A 24945-nucleotide genomic window follows, 5' to 3' on the forward strand; every position below is an offset into this window, starting at 1 on the left:
GAGCTCACCCCTTTGCAGGGATTCGAACCACCGACTTTCTGATCAGCAAGCCCTAGACTCTGTGGTTTAACCCACAGCGCCACCTGTGTCAATGGGGCTTACTCATAGGTAAATATATTTTATAGGTTTGCAGCCTTATGGAATGTGGCGGCTGGTTCAGGATCCCAAGTTTGTCCATGTTGATCTCAGATTATGGAAGACATGTTGGTAGACATATGGACTCACAAGAAGGACAGATGGAGATGGTTTATAGGAGCCTCACATGACCCAGACAGCTGCTTTATAATAGCATTGTGGGACTGTGCTTTCATTGTGCTGAAGGATATGGGCTGTGTAAAAGACAAGGAGGTACCTGTGCAAAAAGTGACTTGGTTCAGGATAGCGCTTAAGCCTTCAGTCAGGCGGAGAGTAGAGTTGCCAGCGCAGTAATTCATCTCCAATCCTGAAGTGCTATATTGGTGACTAGGAAGGAAGTGGAGCTCTTAAACAAGCAGAACTTGAGGCAGGCTTCCCAGAAATAATATAGATCTATATTTCAAAACACACTTGAGGAAAAAAAGTGAATGTGACTGTTTGAAGATGAGAAAATTCTTTCCAAATGTGGTTGCGTGGGCAGCTCCAGCTATATTCTTGTTAGCTAGCAGGAATCATTTGAAGGTCCTACTGCACTAATTGGGCTCATATCAGTAGTATGTGACATGCTACTTGTGTATTGCTGTTAATTCATCCCCAAAAGCTCCCCTAGTCCAATTATATCTAAATAATGTTTTCCCTTATCTGCAGGATTTTGCCTTAGATGGTTTGGTGAACATAGTTGGTGGCTGCTGTGGAACCACTCCAGCGCATATCTGGTAACTTGATATATAAACATCAGCTTCAGCCAACTATGCAGACAACTAAAGAAGTTGTTTGGAGGATGGGGCAGTGGGGTGCTGCACAGTTTAGGGGTTCTAGACACATTCCAGGTTTGCTGGAAAATGAAGAGCTGATTCTGTTTTGAGACTGCAGATGTGTGGTGACAACTATTTTGGGAAAATTCACATTCATTGTCCTTCAGGCTAAACAATCTTTTTCTTTCCCCTTCGGGATATAAAGGACTTGTGTGCCAGTTGCAGAAAATGTTGATTGAATGATGCATGAAACGCTGCTAATTAAGTTAATTAAATTAAATATTTGTTCAGCTATAGCTACTTTGGTAAAATGTTTTTCAGCAATCTCCTTATAAAGTTAATTGGGAAAACCTCTCTATTTCTTCCCTGATGGCAAGAGTTTAGCCATCTTTCTCTTGTAATAAAAAGTGATGGAGCTGAATTTTAAGGCTTCGTGAGGGAATGGAAGGTTGTACTTGAGGTATTAAGTGACCACAAGCATTTTGTATTAGTGTGTATGCCTGAATGCTCATAGGATGTCAATAAAATTAAAATACAGTATGGTTGAAAACTGAAGAGAATGAGTATTGGCGCAGGGCACATAGCTTGTCACTGTTAATACCTTCTGCCCGATTAAGAGCCAGCTTACATAATCATTTTATCTGGAGCAGTTAACTTCTGCATGTCAGGTATTGCAAGCAATGCCTTCTTGTCACGAAAATTAATTAATTATGCAGGCAATTTTGGGTACTCCAGTATTTCTTGGGTGGTGTTCAAAGGTTAGTATGTTAATTATTGTTTTCACTAAGAGTTGCATTATCCACCTATCTTATCTACTGTCTCTATCTAGTACACTTCTGTGAGCTCCTTAGAGGAGAAGTGAGAGGGGACTGTAATAAGCAAATATGTATTGGTCTCTTAACATGTCTCTTAACATGAAAATAATCCATACTTTTAAAGCCCTGAACTGCTATTTTGTATTTTGCTGTTTTGTAATTCAGGAAGATAGCTGAAGCAGTAAAGACATGCAAGCCTCGTATTCCTGCCTCCTCTTTTTCAGAAGGCTACATGCTGCTCGCAGGTGAGAAAGATTGATGTATCCAGCTGTCCTGATTTGCATTCTGTTAAAGTATGTTTTAGAATGCCTCTCTTTGCTGATTTACCTTGAGATATCTATATACTGCTGGGAATACATATGTAATTCATGCCGTTATAGGCTAGCTGTTAAATTGAGAGGTAAACTCAAGGCTGGATTGTTTCAATGCACTCTGTGTGGGGCTGCCCTTGGGCCTGCTCCAGAAGCTGCCGCTGGTGCAGGATGCAGCAGCCATACTGCTGATGGGGGCACATGGCTGACAACATGCAACACCATTGTCAGAACATCTGCACTGGCTGTCCGTTTACTACCAAGCCAGGTTCAAGGTCCAGGCTAACATAGGAACCAATTGAGCCCTTGTTTGACCACAGAGATCACATGTAGGAGCATCATTTTCTGACCCCTGAGTTGGAGAGGCTCATTTGATATCGGCACAAAGCCCAAGCCCTAACTGTCATTGGCCCAGTCCTTTGGAGTGCTTTTTCAATAGCGATTCAACAGGCACCTTCTGTTTCAGTCTTCATACTATTTGTTGAAAACCTTTCTATGCTGCCAAGCTTATGCAGACAATTATGAAAACATTGTCTGCAGTAGTTACGGTAGCAGATGACCTGTGATTTTAACTTTTTATGTGGTCTTTATATAACTGTTGTATCCCGCTATCCCTGTTGTATCCCGCTATCAAAATGCTTTACAAGTATTTTTTTATCAATAAATAGTAAACTTTGGTACACTAGTATACCTGCATTCTGCAGTTGCAAGGAGAATTAGTGCTTTTTTCCATCCATGTAGAGGACAGGCTTGTTCCATTAGCTGCATAAATATAAAGAAGAGTACAGGCAACCATCATTCATGTGTCAGCCTGCCCTGTTCCGCCCTCTTCTAGTGCTCAACACAGCATGCGTGTGCATGGTTGCACATGCATTGAACGCTCGGAAAATGGGAGTTGCCTGTATATTCTTGTAAATCTAAAGCATAGATCATTATGCATTACATATGAGCTACATCTGCTATACAGGGGCTTTATGTGAATTGAGGTAGGTTGTACGTTCTGTTTTTTAACCCGTGTTGATTGTTTTTACTCCCCCTCTCAAGGCTTGGAACCCTTCAGGATTGGGCAGTACACCAACTTTGTGAACATTGGTGAACGCTGCAATGTTGCAGGATCACGAAGGTTTGCCAAACTCATCATGGCCGGCAATTATGAAGTAAGCATTCAACTTAGTTTGTCTCTGACTTACCATATTCTAATAGTTTGCATATTCAGTTTGCGGTAGATAAGTTATTGGCAGGGAACTTTTTATCATGCAGTTGGTGGAAGTGTACTTACTTGGTTCAGCATGAAAAAAGTGTCGAGGCACTTCTCTTGTAAAGGTGAAAGGCATAGCATGGAAGCATTTTTGTTAATAGGCATCACAGTACTCAAGCATTTGAATTTCTGGAAGTGTGAGCTTCAGCTGAGCTTGGACAGCTGAAAGAAAGAAGTGGAGTCATGGATTCCTGACTTCCACACAGGTTCCACACTGTTGCTTCTGCCTGCAAGGTTTCTGAAGTGATATATTACTAGGGCAGGGTGGGAATAACTGGCAGGAAAGTAGCTCCCAGACACCTATGTGCAAATGGGGCTCCGTTTCGGCCAAATAAACTATTTCAGTCCAATATGTTGTGTGGAGCCAAGCCCTTAACATAGAGAAGAGGAATCTACCTAAGACAAAAGAGGATGGGAAACACATTTATATTAATGTGTGGAGTTTTATTTTAAGGGAGTGGGGAGCTGTTTGATGTAATTCAGAATTGGAGAAAGAGGAATATGAAAAGGACTCACTAATGCAAGGCCCAACTTTACTATACTTTACTATACTTAAAAAAAATTTTTTTGTGATCCCTTTTTAGGAGGCCCTGAGTGTAGCCAAGGCCCAGGTTGAGATGGGAGCTCAAATTTTGGATCTCAATATGGACGACGGGATGCTGGATGGGCCATGTGCTATGGCCAGATTCTGCAACTTCATTGCTTCAGAACCTGACATTGCCAAGGTTGTATGCACAACTTCTGATGTCAGATTAAAACAGATGTTCTTGCAGATAGAGATGCAAATTGGGGGAAGGGCGTATATGGCATTAAGAATAATCTTTTAAGGCTACAGACAGTATTTAGAGACTGCATTTCTACCGGTTTGCCACTTTCCTGAAAGTTCACCCTATGGCACTGCTGTAACGCTAGAGGTCCCACCAAGATGTACAAGGGTTCTCAACCACCCAGTCGTTACCCCTAATCCTAGCCAGGTGATTATGGTGTGGTCAGAGCCTTTGCAATGGGCTCTGCTCATGTGGTGATGTAGAGTACTTAAATGTTGCAGTAATGCTCCTGTGTTGCTGCTGAAATGTCTAAATGTTCAAAGAAAAAATATATATCAGGGAAACATTTTGAAGTGCTGGGTTATTATTGGTGGTGAGGGCTTTTGATTTTCTTCTTTTGAAGGCCTGCAAGTTTGAAATGCAGATGGCTCACTGTGTAGAGTACAGTCATACCTAGGAAGTGGAACAGAATCCATTCCGGAAATCCGTTCGACCTCCAAAACGTTCAGAAACCAAAATGCAGCTGCTGATGGACTGCAGGAAGCTCCTGCAGCCAATCGGAAGCCCCGCCGGACGTTAGGTTCCAAAGAACGTTCACAAACTGGAATATTCACTTCCGAGTTTGCGGCGTTCGGGAGCCAAAATGTTCGACTTGCAAGGCATTCGGGATCCAAGGTACAACTGTACTACATAAATGAAAAGCAAAGCGTTATGTGCAAACCTGAAATTGTAGCTGGTCTGATCTATGGTTTAGGGGAAACAAACTGGGATGATAAACCACACTGTTGGAAGTTGCATGCAATGTCCGTAAGTTCCTTGGTGTTTCTTTTAACCATGGATCATCAACATTATTTTTTATATACATAACTACACAACAGGTTGGAAAACATCAACACTGTTGTGACATATTTCTGTTGATGTTTTAGTTTTTGACAAAGAAAAAAGTAGCTAACTTGTAAATTTGCACTCTTCTTCCCCCCCCCACTTCCCCGGTATCAGGTGCCGCTCTGTATCGATTCTTCAAATTTTGCAGTGATAGAGGCTGGGTTGAAGTGCTGCCAAGGAAAATGCATAGTGAACAGCATCAGTCTGAAGGAAGGCGAAGAAGACTTCCTGGCAAAAGCGAGAAAGATAAAGAAATATGGAGCAGCTGTGGTAGTTATGGCTTTTGATGAAGTGGGTCAGGTCAGTACCACTTTAACATACCTTACTGGCTTTGATAAAAGTCCCGTAATATTTTTGTTATATCCACAATCCAGAGTAGTAAAGGACTTGGGAGGGGGCAGCATGTACATTACACATTTGCTGCACACTTAAAGAGCATGGCTTCCCCCCCCAAAAAAAAATATTTGAACTGTCATTTACTCCCCACAGAGCTACAATTCTCAGCACCCTTAACAAACTGCAGTTCCCAGGAAAGTGGGGGAAGTAATGAGCTTTAAATATATGGTATGTATGCCATCTGGGAACCAAACCAGCAGGAAATGAGGAACTAACAGAATATGATACACCCCTGAGTAACAGAATTGATATAGGGATATTGAAATTATCATCCACTCAGATAATAAACTCATTGGTGCCTTGGTGTAACACATGGAAAATTAGAGATTCTCTGGTCAAACCTTGCAGACAGGAAACTTACCTTTCCTTCTCACTCCCCCACCCCTTTCAGGCCACTGAATCTGACGAAAAAATTTCGATCTGCACCAGAGCCTACCACCTCCTAGTGAACAAAGTGGGCTTTAATCCGAACGATATCATTTTTGATCCCAACATTCTTACCATAGGTACTGGAATGGAGGAACACAATCTGTATGCAATTAACTTTATCAATGCGGCTAAAACCATAAAAGTGAGTCTGGGGAGTTCTTTGATGGGGGGTGGGATGCGGTTTGATTATTATTATTCTTTAAAGTATTGTGGTGGAGGGCGAAGGGGAGCACACCAGAATATAAGCAATGGCCTGTGTGGAATGATGCAGCTCTGTTCATACTGTACTAGCTCCTCAGCCTTGTTTCGGTTAGCAAAGATATTATAAATTATATATCAGTCTAAAAATATCCTAGACAATTATCTGTAGTGTAAATATACTTATAGTAATTAAATGGGGCAATTTTAGCAAAACGTTGGCAGATTAGCCAAAAGGTCTTTGACAAGCTATGTGAAAGCTGCCTCATTTAATTAGCACAAGCTCCATTATTGCAGCGAATTCTATCTCTAGTTTAATTGTACTCTGAACAGGATCTCCTTCAAATACTTTATTATAAATGTGTGTGTGCATATGTTACCTGTAAATAAAGGGTAAAAATATAGCTTTATTTAGCACCTCAGCCCTTGCTTTTTCCTGCAAGACCAATTGCAGTCGTTAACAGTCATAAACAGGTTTACCACTCCTATCAGCCAATCACCCATTCCCACCACCCTTCTGAGTAATACCCCTCCCCACCCTCTGACTATACATAAGGGTTTGGTGACTTCTGTTTCAGTGTATCTGAAGAAGTGTGCATGCACACGAAAGCTCATACCTATGACAAACTTAGTTGGTCTCTAAGGTGCTACTGGAAGGATTTTTTATATATATTTTATTTTGTTTTAAGGGAAATAAATGAGCAAGTTATCTACGGTAATTGTAGACTGACCAGCTCCTGTTTTGAAGGATTTTCACACCTTATCCATGAGGAATAGCAAATAGAATGTTAAAATAATCCAAGTGGGGCAATGCACAGCCTTGAATGTGGGATAGGCTATGTTTTGAGAGAAATCTTGCCTGGAGTGATAGCTGTTTTTCACTTGCTGTTTCTATGGTGCCCAGAAACTGCTATGTGCTTGGGTAGTTCACTGTCCTTTAGACCACAAAGATGTCTTCATGAATTCACTGGTGGCCCTTGGGCCTCTGATATGAAAATAGGTTTTTATCATGAGCTTGCTGCTTATCCTATTGTTGTCAGGAAACTCTGCCTGGAGCCAAAATAAGTGGAGGCCTTTCCAATCTGTCTTTTTCCTTTCGGGGAATGGAAGCTATTCGAGAAGCAATGCATGGAGTTTTTCTGTACCATGCCATTAAGGTAATGTGAGCATTTGACAAAACAGCTTCTGATCAGAATGCATATCTTCTGGTATTCATTATCTTCCCTCTCCTATTCCTGTATCGTCAGTATGGATTGGACATGGGGATTGTGAATGCGGGAAACTTGCCTGTGTATGATGATATCCATAAGGAGCTGTTGCAGTTGTGTGAAGATTTGATTTGGAATAAGGATCCAGAGGCCACAGAGAAGCTTCTGCGTTATGCCCAGGTAATTTTTATATTTTGCCTGCTTTCTTTTTTTAAATGCAAGCCGTGGCATTCAAACATTGAACCTTGGGGATTAAAAATAAATACATGCTTTATGTATTTGTCTTCCTTGGTGAGTGGTGCAATTTTTCTGCCAAGATGCAAAATCACATTGGGAGGTGGGGGTGGGGTGAATATTCTGAGGGCACGTGATAATGTTATATGCCAAAGATAAGCAGGTCTGAGCCTGGAGGGAAAGTTGTCTGGCAGCCCTGTGGACATTTTTCCAAAGAAAGAGCGAGATATAAGCATAGTAAGAAATACCTAGAGAAAACCATATTTGATAATTATGCAGTCTCTGTGTTCTGCGTGCACTGTTGTTATATTAAAGCATACTGTTTCAAGTGTATACATGCTTGTTTATAGAACATTTAGTGTTATTAAGAACCAAGGTACACCTTCTGAAGAATCTCAGTGTCTAGCCTATAGTGACAATGCCATTTCTGAATGCTGTGTGTGTGCAAATATGATTTGAGTATTACCCTTAGTAATACTATGCCCTTTTCTTCTAACTTTCTAAACTAGTGCCTGTTTCCTTGATAGTATAGCTACCCACAGGCAGGGAGGTTTTGAGCATTCAGTCATGCAGTTTCCCCACATCATTCTCGAGTGATAAAGACTCAGGAAGACTATACCATAGGATTCTTCTGAACGTGTGTTTCAATGTAAATATTTTGTAGCTTGTTAAATGAGCATTTCCCCCTAAGGCAAGAATAATTATGCTTAGAAGCTCTCAAAGGAGGGAATAAAATTACTGCTCCTTTGGTAAACCCCAGCCTATTTAATGAGAAAACAGCTCAGACTTCTTCCAAGCTGCTTTTTCTCCTGTTAGAGCTGTGCTTGGAGTTTTGGACACTGTAAAGACCCCAATTTCTGCCTGCTATAAGGGGAACAGTTTCAGTCCCCCTCAGTCCAGCCTAAGAGGGCTGATACAGATTTCTAATATATATGTTAATGGGCTCTGGACTGGCAATGACCATAGCTGCCAAGTTATCCCTTTTTTACAGGGATTTTCCCTTATGCTGAATAGGCTTCCTCGCGAAAAAAGCGAAAACTTGGCAGCTATGGCAATGACTGCCCCAGGAATGGGACCTGGGGGTTGCGGTGAATAGCTCCATGGAGATGTTGACCCAGTGTGTGGCAGCTGTGAAAACGGCAGCTTCCATGCTAGGGATAAATAGGAAACTTATTGAAAATAAAACAGCTGGTATCATAATGCCATTATACAAATCTTATGTTGGGACCTCACTTGGCATACTGTGTACGTTCTGATCGCCTCACCTCAAAATGGATATTTCAGAACTTGAAAGGCTCACAACAGGTAACCAGGATGATTGAGGGGGTTGGAGCAACTCCCACACGAGGAATGTCATCGTGGGCCCATCTGGCCACAACAGGTTGTACCCCTCTCTTGTACCCTGCCTCCCCCCACCCTGTTTGAAGTACTTGCTGCCACCAGACAGCCTCCCAAAGTTCCCTGGGTTCTCTCTGAAGGTGAGGTTGAAGGGGATTTAGAATGAGGTGCTTTCTTAAGCTGATGAAGTACAGATTTTGATTCATTAGTGATCCATTACGTGACAGAATATATACTATAGCCAACAGGAACTGTACCAATGCCAAATTAATTTGCTAGGTTATTGAAATAAAACTGTTAGGTTGGCCAGGGATAAAGTTAATTTAAAATAAATTCCCAGAAATAAAAATCCAAAACTTCAGTGCTTGAGGCATCTCTTTTTCTATTGATGAGCCACTTATGGTCCGATGCCTTGCCTCTTCAGAAGGAAATACCTTTAAATGGTTAGCGTAAAGCAATCTTTAGCCTTGTCTGTTTATATGGGTTCAGAAACATCTACATCAAAATATCCTGAGCACAAGTTAGTGATTGGAAGACAGAGATCCAGGTTTCCCAATGTCTGGCTGGGGTGTGTGTGTGTGAGAGAGAGAGAGAGAGGGCGGAGGGAATCATCTCTTCAGGTGTCAGGTATAGGAGAGCCACATAAGGCAACTGAATAAATCATCTGCTGATCCCAACCCTCCACACACATTCAGTGCAAGGTCTGAAAGGGTCTGTATGCTAGGAGTGGGAAGCCTTTTACCTCCTCAAGGGTCACGTTTCTTTCAGAGGAAATAATCAGAAACAACATGCTCAAAGTGGGTGGTGCTCAAACACAAAGTGGGCACAGCCAGAACATGCAACCCTTTCTCACATACACAAATATCACATTCCCTCTCCCTCTCTCTCACTCACACACATCACATTCTCAGAAATGCACACCTCGTTCTCTCTCTCACACACAAACACTCGCTCATTTAAGTGAATTGACCATGGAAGAGGGTTCCTACATAGCCAGATTTGCATCATTTTCTCTTTGTGTGTTGGGAAAGGGGAGTCTTTTTTCAGCACACACACAGAAAAGGCTTTATTCAGGATCAAAATAGGCATGGCATGACAGCAGAGGCCTAGCAAGCCGGATGGAGAGGGCTGGTAGGCCAGACCTGGCCCATAGGCTGGAGGTTCCTCCTTGCTGCTGTACGCACCTTGGCTCTGAGCACGTGATCAGGAATGCTCCTATTCCGAGCCTTCTCAGTCATGCAGATGGAGACTTGCATATATAGTTTGTATGCACTTCAGCCCTTATCCTGAATGCATGCAGGGGCAGAGCCAATGAACGGAATAGAGTGAACTATTATGAGTCTAGGGGATGTGGAGTGTGTATGAACTAAACAGTGCTTAGCTTGTATTTTTAGTTGCTATTTAGCTAATGTTAATATTGTTTTATGGATTGTAAATGCTGCATTGTTTAGTTAATAATATAATATGACTTTTGCTGTAATTGTGATGTTTAGCTTATTGTTTTAGTTGCTGCTTTGTTAATAGTGTTTTATAGATTGTAATTGTTTTACTGATGATCTGTTAATTATTTTATATGTTTTCAGCTGTACTTATGATGTTCTATTAGGCTCTAGAATGTTGTTGTTATTTTTTGTTTGTAAGCCGCTTTGATATTCATTTGAATGAAAATACAACCAATCATTTTATTTGTATGCCGCCTTTCCATAGCTCAAGCCATGCTCAAGGTGGCTTACAGCACGGGAAAAATTAGGTTCAGTAACTACAAACAGTAACAAAAGTAGTCAGCCCAAGAATCTTGTCCAGCAGCCTCAGCTTTTGTAGTTGGAGTCAGTCAGGACCCCACCCTCCTGGGCTAGGTGGAAAAAGATCTGCAAGGCAGGGAGCAGGTCTACTAGGACTCACAGCTAAGATGACATGCTAATGATTAGGGATGATGTGAGTTGTAATTTAACAATGTATGAAAGACTCAGGGTGGATTTGATTTAAATCAATCTGATTTAAATCACGATTTAAATCACTAGTCAGTAAGGCTTGATTTAAATCATAGTTTTCTACATAAAGACTAATTCTTGCTGGTATAACTTTAATATGCAAGTAGATGAAGATTTTTAGAATAACAACTTTTCATATTAGTTTTTTTATCCCCAGTTTAATGGGTTATTCATATTTGGACAACTTTACTGTTGTACTTAGGAAGGAGAAAAATAATCATTACCTTAATAATAACAATTTAAATAGATTTATTCAACTGAAACAATAACATTACAGCATATGTTATTTGCTTAAACAAACATCCATGTTTGTTAACTAATTTGGCTAAACAAAAACAATATATATATATATTTTAAGAAACTTAGACTCTCAGCCCAGCTTACACATGAAAAACGTAAATACTGTCCACTCCAAACAATCAGAAAAATATTGTTTCTATTCTATTCACTGAACTTCTTGAAACTTAGCACTGAAGGGCTTGTTTCGGTATTCATAGGTTCGTAGAACAATAGGATTAAGGTCTTTTTCTCAACTCTGTTCATGTTATAACATTTTTGCTGTGAAGAAGAGGCATGTGATCTCTGTTGAGTCAAATTCAGTTTTGAGAACTGCAAAAGTAAACCAAGCATCTGTGATAATATCTTGTAGGCAGAGAAACTGCCCAATAATCTTACAAAAACCTCTGGAAGAGCATGACATTGTGAATGGATTAATGGAATTTATTTACCCAAAAAATTAAACATATACAACCTTATTCTACATAATTAAAAAACTAATCTTTATTTCATGATGGAATAACCTTTGGATGGTAATATATTTTCCTCAAAAAGCATTTTATTTTAAAAAATCCAATTTAAATCAAAAAAATCGATTTAAATCAAAAAAATCCGATTTTTTTGATTTTTTTTTAAAAAATCATTGATTTTTATCCACCCTGGAAAGACTGCACATTCACCACCTACTTAAGTCCTCAATCAGCCTCCCATCTACAGTGGGTATCTGGAATGCTGAAAAAAAAGACTTTTAGTCTATATCTTTTCCTTGGGCCAGAAGTCTCCACTTGAGAGGGGACTCAAGCTGTATAATTCCAAATGGCAAATGCTTTCAAGTTTTTCTTTTTCTTTAATCTAATTTTCCAACTTTATTTTTAATTACCTTAAATATCAATCCAGACTCATGCTCAAGGAGGAAAGAAAGTGATACAGACAGATGAATGGAGAAATGGCTCTGTGGAAGAAAGACTGGAGTATGCCCTTGTCAAGGTGATTTTTTATGTGTTTTCCATATCAAAGCCAATGCCTGTTCTCTTCAAGCAGACTCTACTTAAATTATAATTTTGTATACTTCCTTATTACCAAGCACTTTGAACCTCTAAAGAGTAGAATTCCTTGATTGAAGAATGATTTGAGGAGAAGGTTGTTGGAAGGTGTCAGTGTAATATTCTTAGCCTGTCCAACTTAAATCCTCCCAGGATTTATTTGTGATGGAAGGAGGAATACAGATAGAATTCAGGTAGAAACGTGTTCGGCAGGACTTACCTTAATGAATGGAAATGAGTGAGTATTAGCCACTTCTTACAGACATAGGGTTGTACCAAGTTATACTATGATAGATCCACTGAAATTAATGGACCTGAGTTAGTCATGTCCGTTAATTTCAGTGGATCCATTCTGTGCAGAACTAATGTTAGATGCAACCCATGTATTTCACAACATTACAAAATTGCACAAGCCAGCTTTCCAAGACACACAAACTTCTAATTCACAAGTAAAGAAATCTGGAAAATCTGTTCACCTGAGATAACCTTGCAACAACTCCTTGCAATCACGGTGATTGCAAATGTATTGATTACTGACATCTACCATGGGTGGTTTTGCAAATTATGTTATTTTAAGGCTGTATCACCTGCAACTCAACTCTTGCTATATAACATATAAAATGAAAAGCTGATATTAAAACATAAATCTGTATATGAGAAAAATCACCACAGGTGTAACAGATCTGTCTTTTTTAAAGAAGTCATTTAACAACAAAAATCTAATTTTCCAACTTTATTTTTAATTATCTTAAATGTCAATCCAGACTTATGCTCAAGGAGGTAAGAAAGTGGTACAGATTTTAAACTGAGGTTGAAAGCAACCGACTAAGCTCATTTTGGCTTAACTGGTTTCCCCCCCAAATGGCCTTACTGAGCGTACCTCAGGCTACAAGTGTGAAGAGGGATGTGGCATCAACAGAACAACTGAACAACTGTCAATCTAAGAGAGCCAGTGTGGTGTAGTGGTTAAGAGCGGTAGACTCGTAATCTGGTGAACTGGGTTTGCGTCTCCGCTCCTCCACATGCAGCTGCTGGGTGACCTTGGGTTATTCACACTTCTCTGAAGTCTCTCAGCCTCACTCACCTCACAGAGTGTTTGTTGTGGAGGAGGAAGGGAAAGGAGAATGTTAGCCGCTTCGAGATTCGGGTAATGATAAAGCAGAATATCAAATTCAAACTCCTTCTTCTTCTTCTTCTTCTTCTTCCTCCTCCTCCTCCTCCTCCTCCTCCTCCTCCTCCTCCTCCTCCTCCTCCTCCTCCTCCTCCTCCAGCAAAAGCAGCTGTAGATAAAGAGGAGGGAGACTTTCCTCTCTCTGCTTTGCACCTGTCATTTCCTCATTTTTGGAGACTCTGCAGCTCCCTACTCTGGTTAGTGTAATATGATTATGCTTATTTTAGCAGTGCATGAGCACACTAATACTATGTCTCTCTCTCCCCGTCCCCAGGGTATGGAGAAATATGTGGTTGAAGACACAGAAGAAGCTAGATTAAACAAAGAAAAGTATCCCAGACCTCTGAATATAATTGAGGGGCCTCTGATGAATGGCATGAAAACAGTTGGTGATCTTTTTGGAGCTGGCAAGATGTTTCTACCACAGGTAAAGAATGATGAGAATTTTCTATTAACCTATGAAAATGAATGATTTATAGATAATTTAATTACCAGGCCAATAGCCTGTTCCACCTAGGGTGTGCCCCAGACAGGCCAAACTTAGATTCACAAAATGTTTAGGGGTATGTGTATCCCTGTGTCCCCCCCAGAAAAAGCACTGATTGTATTGTACAGTGGTACCTCAGGTTACAAACGCTTTGGGTTACAGACTCCGCTAACCCGGAAGTAGTACCTTGGGTTAAGAACTTTACCTCAGGATGAGAACAGAAATCTTGCACCGGCGGCAGCGGGAGGCCCCGTTAGCTAAAGTGGTACCTCAGGTTAAGAATGGTTTCAGGTTAAGAACGGACCTCCGGAACAAATTAATTTTGTAACCAGAGGTACCACTGTATTGTATTGTATATTGTATTGTATTGTATTGTATTGTATTGTATTGTATTGTATTGTATTGTATTGTATTGCATTGCATTGCATTGCATTGCATTGCATTGCATTGCATTGCATTGCATTGCATTGCATTGCATTGCATTGTATTGTATTGTATATACCCCACCAATCTGGTTGGGTTTCCCCAGCCACTCTGGGTGGCTCCCAGCAGAATAGTGAAACAGAACAAAACAGCATTGTCTATATTTCTGGCAGTGACTCTCTTGTCACCTGCTAACTTGCCATTTTAACTAGAGATGCCAGAGAATGAACCTTGAATCTTCTGCATGCAACGAGTGGGCAATGCCACTGATCAATGGTCCCTCCACCATTCCACAGTTCAAGAAGCTAGGCATACCCTAAACAGTGAAATGGATGCTGTTTTCATCTTCCCTAATAGCTACGGGCATTCCTATATTCAGCTTTCCAGGATGAGCAACAATTCCTTCTAGACTAGTAGCTTTCTGGATATGCTGTTATCCACTACTATATTCTGGCAGGCCAGCCTGCAGCACAATTCTTTTAATTTGTCTAATCCTTGTCTTGGTATTCACTCTTAGTATAGTGGTAATATGTTCACAGGGTTGTTTATTTTTTTTGTTAATTTATTTCTAGTTATATCTACAAGTTTCTCACAAGCCCCTTTGCCTCACAGTAGGGCCAGTTTAGCTGATCTGGGCTCTCCTTACATTTGCAGACAGTTGTCCAATGGTATTCCATTAATCCAGGTATTGATTCACATTTATTGGCCAACAGCCTAACACAGCAAGCCCACAGAGATGGATCTGTGAATGGGCTAAGCCAGTGTTTCTCAACCTTTTTTGGGCAAAGGCACACTTGTTTCATGAAAAAAATCAGGAGGCACACCACCATTAGAAAATGTTAAAAAAATTAACTCTGTGCCTATATTGACTATATATAAAGTAATTCTCCCGCGGCACACCAGGCAACATCTCGCGGCACACTAGTGTGCCACGGAACAGTGGTTGAGAAACACTGGGCTAAGCAGCATGGAGGCATGTTAATATGATAAGTGCAGGAGTTTCTAGGGAGCAGAGAATAGGGAAGATACTAAAGTGTATTGTTAATTGGAGGTTATGGATAGTCTGGTCTAATTTGCATGATGGATCGAGGTGTTTTTTGTTTAAAATGAACTCTTAGCTAAACACGTAGCTGTAATTGGTTCTTCCCTTGAATCTGGGCATCTAGGTTATCAAATCTGCTCGCGTTATGAAGAAGGCTGTTGGTCATCTGATTCCCTTCATGGAAAAGGAAAGAGAGGAAAAGCGTGCATTGTCAGGTTCCACAGAAGAAGAGGCAAGTTTGCACGCTACATTGTTTGGTTCTCTTTAATGATTTTTTTCCATGGTTGTGTTAGAGCAGTTTTGGCCTACAAATCCCATGATCCCTAGCTAACAGGACCAGTGGTCAGGGAAGATGGGAATTGTAGTCCAAAACAAATGGAGGGCCGAAGTTTGGGGATGCCTGTGTTAGAGGCTTGCAGGTTATAGCAAAGTTTATTGTGAGGTAGGTATTCATATAATGCTGGTTGCAGCAATCTCTGTAAAACAGACAAGTAGATTTTCTTTTGGAAACAAGTGGTTGGTTGTAACATATGAAATTTGCCTTTTGTCACTTTCCCCAATACTGTAAAAACAGATGCCCAGTTAGCAACAGTAGCCAATGTTGCACAGATAAACTCTGTTGCACAGATAAACCATCATGATAAACTCTGCACCTAATTGTCCTAGACATTGCATGCACTTTCACCAAATACCTTGGGGGGTGGGGGGGTGGACAGATATAAAAGCATGGCTTTTTTCCTCAGTGGGGTGAGCCCAGCTTCCCTCCATCTTTCCTCTTCAAATGCTACACACACCTCCCATAGCAAAACCTGATCTCCTTGTCCATTTTGCCTGTTCTCATGTGCTTCTGGTTGATGTCTGCCTTTTTATGGCATATGTTCTGAAGAGCTATTTGTATGATTCCACATTCAAACAATTTACAAGAGGTTGATTTATTAAACACACACACGCACACGAGACACACAGAACAATTATTTGTTTTTAAGCTGAAAAACTACTTTGGGGAGGGTGTTTTTGGGCACCGCAAGGGCTGAGCCATTTGTACAACTTCATCTGCCGTGGAATGGCACCATTTTTTCTCCTTGAGGTTAATTCCCAAGAGGAGACTGATCACATGACAACAACATGGTGAAATGCTCTCCAGAATGGAACACCTCCTGTTTTTACATACAGATCTGTGCCTCCTTGGGAAGCATATGTCAAACTGGTGTTTAGTTGCTCCCATATTGGAAATAATCATAGGGCTCGAAAGAACCTGAGGATTGTTGCTATAGCAGGATTTTTCATTCCTAACAAGGGTGAAAATTAAATGACAGCAATTGTTCTTGTAGTTCCAATTGTTGCGAGGGTTGTATTGGATTTAGGAACAAACTGAGACTTTTACGCTGTCTTTGACATTTGGGTAAAAAAACAGAATGAGCTAAGACCAAAAAGAAAAAGGCTATGGGAAACATTTAAAACAACTGATAGCTAGCTTAGGAGTTCTACTGGAGTGTGCGTCTTCATCTTATAGGCGTATTGGTATTTAAAAAGAGAAATGTGTATATGTTTACAGAATTTGGCCAATCCTGTATTATTGCTTGGTTGGTGCTACAGAAAATTCTGGATGCTATTGCCAGCAAACAATAAGAGAGAGTGAGATTCTGTTAGCCCCTAAATGGTATACATTAACAATGAGAAAACACTGCTGTCCTGCATTAAAATAATATACATTTCTGCTGGCATGGCTTCTCTCTGGAGTGCAGTTACCCCCAGAGCAGTAACCATAGTGCCAGAACATCAGCAAATACAGAGCACTGGTTATTATGTTTTAGAATGAATGGCTGTGCCTGCAGGCTTGTGCCAGGATCAAAAAGGAAAGCTATTTGGTTCTCTGCCCAGTATTAGAATGCTTCAATTCATTTAATGCTTCAAATGGTCTTGTTTTTACGTAGAAGACATCTTTAAATCAAACGCATGTCCCGGTCCACATTGCAGCACTGTCTGCGGTTGGGTGATTTTCCCCCCTTCTCCTTCAGTATTTCATTCCTGTTTGTTTGTTGGATTTCCATCACCAATTAGATCTGCAATCATTGCTGGACCGGTCCACTATGCTTACTTGTTTTCTTTCAGCTTGATTAAATGAGTGTGCTTTTCTGCCCCAGCTGTGCAGGCTTTTGAGTGTTCATGAATACATGCAGAATGATGCTGGATGGCGCAGTCACTTGGCATAGTCTCGAATGTTCTAATCTCCCCAACCTCTACATTTTAGGAAGACAGAGGAGATTAATCATTGTAGTAAATACAATGTTTCTCAGGGATCAAATATTATCATTGCTGCTGCTGCTGTTGTTGTGTTGTTTGTTTATTAAACAGTACTGTATATTCCTGCATATAATACTACTTTTTAACCCAGGAAAATATTCTCAAAAGTCGGGGGGTCGTCTTATACGCCGGGTCATATTTCTTATACAGCGAGTATCTGAAACTCTATATTTTAACTGGAAAAGTTGGGGGTCGTCTTGTACGCCCAGTCGTCTTATACGCCGGAATATACGGTAGGTGATGTAAAATATTTTGAAGGCCCAGATTGCACATCATGGCTCCACATCTGTTTGTTTTGAGCCCAGGTGTGTTCCAGTCATGTATAAAACTTGGGCTAGATGCACCGATTTGGAAAGCACAATGGATGCACAACAAAAAAGGTTCAGGTACATCCTGGACTATGGGGCAAATAAGCCACGTTGTCAGAACTTCCCAATTCCTACCCCTCCCTGTCCCCCCACCATTGGATTTTGAATGTGATTCCTTTTGAAATAAAAGTGCTGAGTGGGAAGTAATGTAATGCGGGAGGGGAGGTTCACCTTTCCTCATCCATGCACCTCTGTCTCTTTTTAAAACTGGGCTCCCCACTCTTTGCCATCTGCATGATTGGGGCAGATGCAGGTTTAAACATCTGGATGCACCATCAATAGGTGCAGTTCGAAAAGGGTTTTGCACAAATTGAGTTAGCACAGCCTTGGGGGGGGGGAATAGGTCCTATTTCAGAGATAGTCAATGCTAGTATCCTCCAGATGTGGGAACTACTTGCATAAACTAGCCAGCAAGGCCAATGGTTAGGGGCCATGGGAGTTGTAGTCAGCAACATCTGGAGGGCACATCCTTGGGTATCCCTCGACTATTGTAGTAGAGAAAGAAGGAACCCTGTAGACCAGTGTTTTCCAACCTTTGGTCTCCAGCTGTTTTTGGACTACAACTCCCATCATCACTAGCTAGCATGACCAGTGGTCAGGGATGATAGGAATTGTAGTCTGAAACAGCTGGAGACCAATGGTTGGGAAACACTGCTGTAGACAACCCTACAGGAATGCTATGAAGTATTAGCAGCTACTACTTCTCAATAAACACATTTTCTTTCAATGACCAATGATAGTAATAGTACAGTAATGGCTCAGACCATAGGTCTACTTAGTCCAGCATTCTGTTGATGGAGTGGCCATCTAGAATAGATGCCTATGAGAAGCCCATAAGGAAGACGTATATTTGTATACAAAAAACAACTATGCTGCATGATTCGTAAATATTGTTTCTGCCATTAAAAAAGCTGGTAATAACAGCTGCTTCAATAAACCAGACATTTATACTATACAGATTGCTCAGGTGGGAAATATTCATAAATCCTGCAGATTTTGTTTTAACTCTTGCAGGACCCCTACCAAGGCACAATTGTGTTAGCTACTGTGAAAGGTGACGTGCATGACATTGGCAAGAACATTGTGGGAGTTGTTCTGGGCTGCAATAATTTCAGGTAATTAGACTAGACTTCATGCCCTTGTGGGTCCCATTTCCCCTCCCCTTACATGCTTTGTATTATCACGGGGCATATTAGAATCACCTTCTTCGAGTGGGGTGTACAGCATTTTGACTAAGCTGCTAGTTCTCTGAGTCAGCTGTACTTGACAGATGAGCAATTTGTCCTAAACAGAACCAGGAGTTGCAGAGGGATTTGGTTTCCCTACTACCACAGTATTTCCCCAGTCATATCTGTTGTTTCCAAGGGAAGAAGTTGCAGGCCATGGAATCAGGTTCAGATGCAGGCCAGATATACTTGTCTTGAGCAAATGTGGTAGCAGCTCAGAATGGGGAGGGGGGGTTGATGGAGTGGTTGGGCAATAAAGTGCTGGGAAAAGGCTGGTGTCTGGCTGCTCAGCTGTCTGGAAAGATTAAAAGCCAAATGCTGTTCCCTTTGGCCTTCCTAACAGGATAAGTGATCTTCATAATATCTTATAGCAGAAATGGATTAATTAAGCACATACACATGATGACTAGCAAAGTACCATTTTCCCTCCCCCTCCAGAGTTATTGATTTGGGAGTCATGACGCCATGTGACAAGATACTCAGAGCTGCTCTTGAGAACAAAGCAGGTATGAGAGTTTCATCACCATTCGTCAATCTTAAAAAACAAAACAAAAAACCCACACATTGAAATTATGATCTTGAATTTGCATTTGAAAGGTTAATTTTCAGTAATCTTGGGGAAATGCTGAGCAGATAGATCAGTACAATCTCTGGTTTGTTTGAACTTCAATTACTAAGATGCCTTTAGGAGGTTGGAAAAAACAGGCGTGCTGTGACTGAGTAACAAATAATGGGTTGATCTGGATCTACTGGAGTTTGTATGTTTTTTTTTTTGTCTTAATACTTTTAATTCAGAGGTGTACTGAATTCTTTTACCTCCTAAAATGTTACACACTACAGTTGTGTTTTATGTATGTAAAAGATTTGTATACCACCATAAAGAAATCAACGTTTTAAGAATGTTACATCATGTTACATCAAAATCCTGGAGGAATAAAAGTATATTTGCTTGGCAGCAAAAACATAACAGTGTTGGTGCCAGGCAGATATTTCATTGATACCCCTTTCACAGATTAATAGAGTGCTGAGAGCAGGGCTGGAAACGTGTCTCTCCAGAAGTTGTGGACTACAATTCCCATAATCCCTGGCTGTTGGCCATGCTGGCTGGGGTCAGCGCTGGCCCAGTCATGAGGTGAAATGGAGCAATTTTCTCAACTGGTTGGGAAAGCAAAATGGTGTGCCCCAACACTCCCTCTGATGTCATCATTGTTGTTTAGTCATTTAGTCGTGTCCGACTCTTCGTGACCCCATGGACCAGAGCATGCCAGGCACTCCTGTCTTTGATGTCATCATGTGGCAATGCAAAAAACAAACCAAGGCAATGGGGAACAGGATGAGGAAGAAAAAGAGGTGGAGTGTGCCACTGTGGAGGATGGGGCAGTGGGGGGCAATGGCACATTCCCTTGTTCCAGCCCTGCATAAGCCTGTTGGGAGTTGGGCTCTTACAACATCTGGAGGGACAGTGGTTTCCCCACCACTGTCCTAGAACTATGTCTAGGGCAGTGAAATGTTAGTGAAAACATCTAGACAAGCTGGTTGGCTGGTTGCTTCTTGTTGCTGTTGTCTGAAATGGCTATTGAACCTTGTGGATGAAAGTAGTTCTAACCGTTTATTTTTTAGATATCATTGGTTTGTCTGGCCTCATCACACCCTCTTTGGATGAGATGATATTCGTTGCCAAGGAGATGGAGAGATTAGAAATCAAGATTCCTTTGCTGATTGGAGGAGCAACTACTTCCAAGTAAGTTGGGTCCTTTTTGGTATGCCCAAAGGAGAAGCAAATGTAAATATGCAATATATTGTTCTCCAGAATGTTAGGCATCTAATATATGCAATATTATTCTTAATTTAACCCTTTAAATGTAACTTTAGGATAATTAAGAAGACTGGGAAAAAAGGATAATTAACATTATTTAAACCAATATTTATTAATTAAAATGCATTCAAGTACTTTGTTTAAAGTGAAGTAAAGAAAAATAAAAAAAGTAATGTTGATGTTTCAAGGGGATTAAGTAGAGGACTTATGAGATATACTGTGAATTTTTCTTTTTTCAGAAGTACGTTTTTGCTGTATCAAAATTAAGACTTCAAAAACAGTTAAAAGAAATAAGCACCCTTCGCATTCAGAAGTAATTACATATAAACCTGAAGAACAGAAGACGGTCATTTATTAACCAGTATAATGGGCTTGATCCAAACTGTGCTTGGGTGGGGCTCTACCCATGGGGTACTCTACTGGAGGAAAACGGGAGGCTATTTTTGAAAATCTGCTCTAAAGGATCTGGCAGGTGGTGCTGTAGGCAGATGGGAAAATAGGCAATAAGTGTTTCCTTTCCCTTCCTCTAGTGGGAGGCTCCACTGGATCTTTGTCCCTTCTTTCAAGAGAAGTTTGTGAAGTCTAGATCCTACCCAATTGGAGTATGAATGAGGAAAACTGGGCTTGATGGAAACAGCAAATATACCTGCGCGACAAAGTTTCCAAATAGTTTCTTCCAGTTGCATTGTAGTCAAGATAGCAATTTATGAATGTGAAGTTGAGACAACTTATTCCATCCTGAATACCATGCTAGAAATACTTGCTGCCACCCACTCTTGCTGTTGCTGCAGCCACGGAAATTAATTCATGGTTCAAAAATAAATTAAAGTTGGCATTTTCAGGATTTTGCGTGTCAGGATTCTAAATCCTGGCATGAAGGGCTCAATGGACTGTCAAAAAGGAGCTTTATCCAAGCCTAGGGGAATGCATTTAGAAGACTGGAAAAAAAAGGTTGCTCTGAAGGGGATATGCTGTCAGAAGAGAGACTTAGATGAACGTGACAGCTGAAGATGTTGGCTGAGAACAGTTAGGCACAAATTTTCCCTCCCACTCCATTCTCGTGCACAGTACAACATTATGTGCTGGAGGGGAAGGTAGAGCTTAGCAACCTCCACCCCCTAAGTAAAATCTGGAGTGTCTGTAGGCACAGCTAAAGAATGATGCCCAAAAAAGAGGAAATGCAGCAGTGTAAAATTGCTTCCCTTTGCAGTGGACACTTCTCCCTAAGAAAATAATTCGAAAAGAACCAGTGGTTTTAAAAATATATTCACAAATGAAACTCTGACACTGGCAGATTGAGGGATAGGGATGCCTTAAGACAACCTCTGCTCCCCAATCTTGACATGTTGTAATTGCCGTGTACCCTATCCTATTAGGAATTAGCAAAGATCTTGTAAATAGTGTGGAGTGTGCCCCTTTACGCATTCAGATGGACTATCATTTCCATTGAACATTAGCTTGATGCTGAGTCTATATGTGTTCATATTTTTGTTTTCCTATGTGTCTTTTCTTTCGTTTCAGGACACATACAGCTGTAAAAATTGCTCCACGATACAGTGCTCCTGTTGTCCATGTCCTAGATGCCTCTAAGAGTGTGGTGGTTGTAAGTTGTGATTTCTAGTTCCATCTTTAGTACAGGCGGTGAACATTTTCTGCATGTCCAACTGATGCCCCGCGGCTGATGTGAGGGTCATTTTGACCCGGAAGGGAGGTGGAACAGGGTAGGGGGTGATGCAGGCTTATGTGTCCTCTGCTGACACGGGGGGGGGGGGGCAGGAACGGAACCCCTGCACAAAATGGTTGCTGCCTGTAATGTATTTTACAAAGGTAATATTAATTCTAGTGGACCAGATTTAGCTCATTCAGCACAGCATTATATTTCCATCAGTGACCAAATCATTATGCTTCAGGATTTTTTTTCCCCAACAGGGCAATTGAATACAGGCCCCTGCTTTTGCTTTCATGAGGCAGACAGTGGTTTGAATGGGTGTTTGAGCTTGTAACAGTTGGTACTTGCAGTATCCATGAAACTGAACTCTTATTATACAGTTGGTCATAACTATTTTAAGAATGTCTCAATTTACGCGAGAAAATGTAAGATATTACCAAAAAAAATCCTGTGTTTGTAAAGACTTCTGTATATCATACCATGTTTTTCTGTTTGGGGTGCTGTTTTTGAATGCTTAAGGCAGTCAAGGGCTTAATTAAATCTGACTATAACAGCTTGCTTAATGAATAATAGAAATCTCAGAAGTGGCTTGCCTGTGATTTGGAAATATATATTTGATTTGATTTGCTAGGCTTATGTTTCAGCTACTGCATTTTCAGACTCTCCCCTCTTACAGATGAGACACAAGTCCTCTAAACAGTGTCACTAGGATTTAAAATGGCTTCTACTGCCTCTGTATAGATTAAATGGTTTTCCAGTTCTGTGGAAGGAAATATTGACACTCCTTACTGCTCTGTAAATGGAATCTACAGCTTTCGGTCCTTTTTAAGTGGCAGTAAGAAGGCACCCGGGCCTATTTAAAGGTTTTTAAATGGGACAAGAATAAGTGGCGTTTTGCCTTCTTATAAACTTGAGTTTATAGTAGAAAAAGCTTAAAGATAAACCTCCCCCCTCCCTCCCTTTCAATCTTACTGTCAGAACGCATTCACATGTTTATTTTTTAAGTCTCTGTGTGAGCTCCAGCACCTTCAGATGCAAGCTTTGTGTGTTAAATAGCCCTCTTGAGAAAAGATAAAGAGGAACCATACCCAGAAGCACTTCAAAGCAATCATATTTTCCCTGGCAGTTTAACTTCATTTTTATTTTTTCGGCTGGGGGTGGGGGTTATTAGCCATATTCTTATGGACTTGATAACTTCATGAGGGAATTTAAGTGCCTGACTGAGAGAGATGGAGAAGTATTGAGTTGCATTACATCACCCTCAAGTCTAATCAGCATGCTCTGTGTTCATTTCAGTGCTCTCAGCTTTTAGATGAGAATATAAAGGATGACTTCTTTGAAGAAATACAAGAGGAATATGAAGACATTAGACAGGACCACTATGATTCTCTCAAGGTAAAGAGCACTAACAGACCTTCTTAATGTCAAGTGTACTAGTCATTAGTCATTACTAGCTTTTCTTTCATGCCATTTATTTTTTAAAAATAAAAATCAACTGCTATAGTTACTTGCTCAGAACTGAAGTCCTGTCTTTTTTTCCCTACACAGGAAAGGAGATATTTATCACTAGAGCAGGCGAGGAATAAGGGCTTTTATTACGATTGGCTAACTGAATCTAAACCAGGTTAGTTTGCCTTTTAAGAAACCATTTTCTGCCTTATAAGATTACAGAAGATTTATTCTTTTCAGGAGGACTAGCAGCAATTTGAAAACCAATCTTGACTTCAGTTAATCTGAGTATTTCTTCGGATTTTAGCTTTTTGTCACAAAATGTTAAAAATAATTATTTTAAATTACGGGTGGAAGCCAAATGCCTATGCCACATCCCTGGAGTCGTCTGGAGGGTTCTGTCCCTCTCTTTACTCTCCCCTTATCTTCCCTCCTTAAGGATTCACTTGGTGAAGTGGATAAGATGATCTATAGGACAAGGGTGGAGAACCTTTTTCAGCCCACAGCCTATATATTCCCTTCTGGACCATTTTCTGGGGGCCATGTGCCAGATTGTCTGTAAATGTTACCTTTTGTACAATAGGCTAGTTTCTACACACGTCCATATAACCTTGTGCATCATCCATCCAGGCAAGCAAGAGGTATAATGGGAGTTCAAGGACACATTCTAGCCAGGCAAAAAACACTAGTAGGATGCAGAGTAGGGCAGGGAGAGGGTGTGTCCTAGAGAGAGTCCCTGGGATCAGATAGAGAGGCTTGGGGTACCATAAGCAGCTTCCGGGTCGAGATTACCCACCCCTGGGCTAGAAGTTCTATCTATATCTCCTACTGAGTTTCAAGTCTAGTACGGCTCCTGCATATTTTGAAGAGTGGATGGCTTCCTCAGCTTGGAGATCTAATGGAGCTACTAAGTGCCAGCTTCCCTAAAGATTTATCATACACTTTATCAGT

At 40.8% G+C, this 24945-nt stretch overlaps 1 protein-coding gene across 4 annotated transcripts in view; it reads left to right on the top strand.

Moving 5' to 3' along the window:
• Positions 1 to 24945, top strand: part of MTR (5-methyltetrahydrofolate-homocysteine methyltransferase) — a 55061-nt gene that overhangs the window by 19542 nt on the left and 10574 nt on the right. For 3 of the 4 annotated variants that reach the window (XR_009557373.1, XM_035108383.2, XM_035108384.2), the window contains 17 exons: positions 784 to 851; positions 1871 to 1950; positions 3061 to 3173; positions 3859 to 3999; positions 5041 to 5226; positions 5714 to 5893; positions 6990 to 7106; positions 7197 to 7337; positions 11894 to 11983; positions 13485 to 13637; positions 15287 to 15394; positions 18849 to 18949; positions 19499 to 19566; positions 20681 to 20801; positions 22398 to 22479; positions 23842 to 23940; positions 24094 to 24169. Coding sequence is in view for 3 of the 4 variants with exons in the window: in XM_035108383.2 (XP_034964274.2) it covers positions 784 to 851; positions 1871 to 1950; positions 3061 to 3173; positions 3859 to 3999; positions 5041 to 5226; positions 5714 to 5893; positions 6990 to 7106; positions 7197 to 7337; positions 11894 to 11983; positions 13485 to 13637; positions 15287 to 15394; positions 18849 to 18949; positions 19499 to 19566; positions 20681 to 20801; positions 22398 to 22479; positions 23842 to 23940; positions 24094 to 24169 (1924 nt within the window). In the remaining variant the exon portion in view is untranslated. The remainder of the gene's footprint in view (positions 1 to 783; positions 852 to 1870; positions 1951 to 3060; positions 3174 to 3858; positions 4000 to 5040; positions 5227 to 5713; positions 5894 to 6989; positions 7107 to 7196; positions 7338 to 11893; positions 11984 to 13484; positions 13638 to 15286; positions 15395 to 18848; positions 18950 to 19498; positions 19567 to 20680; positions 20802 to 22397; positions 22480 to 23841; positions 23941 to 24093; positions 24170 to 24945) is intronic. The other variant, XM_060272865.1, reaches the window with a different exon arrangement.

Source organism: Zootoca vivipara, chromosome 3, assembly GCF_963506605.1.
Source record: "Zootoca vivipara chromosome 3, rZooViv1.1, whole genome shotgun sequence".
NCBI lineage: Eukaryota > Metazoa > Chordata > Lepidosauria > Squamata > Lacertidae > Zootoca > Zootoca vivipara.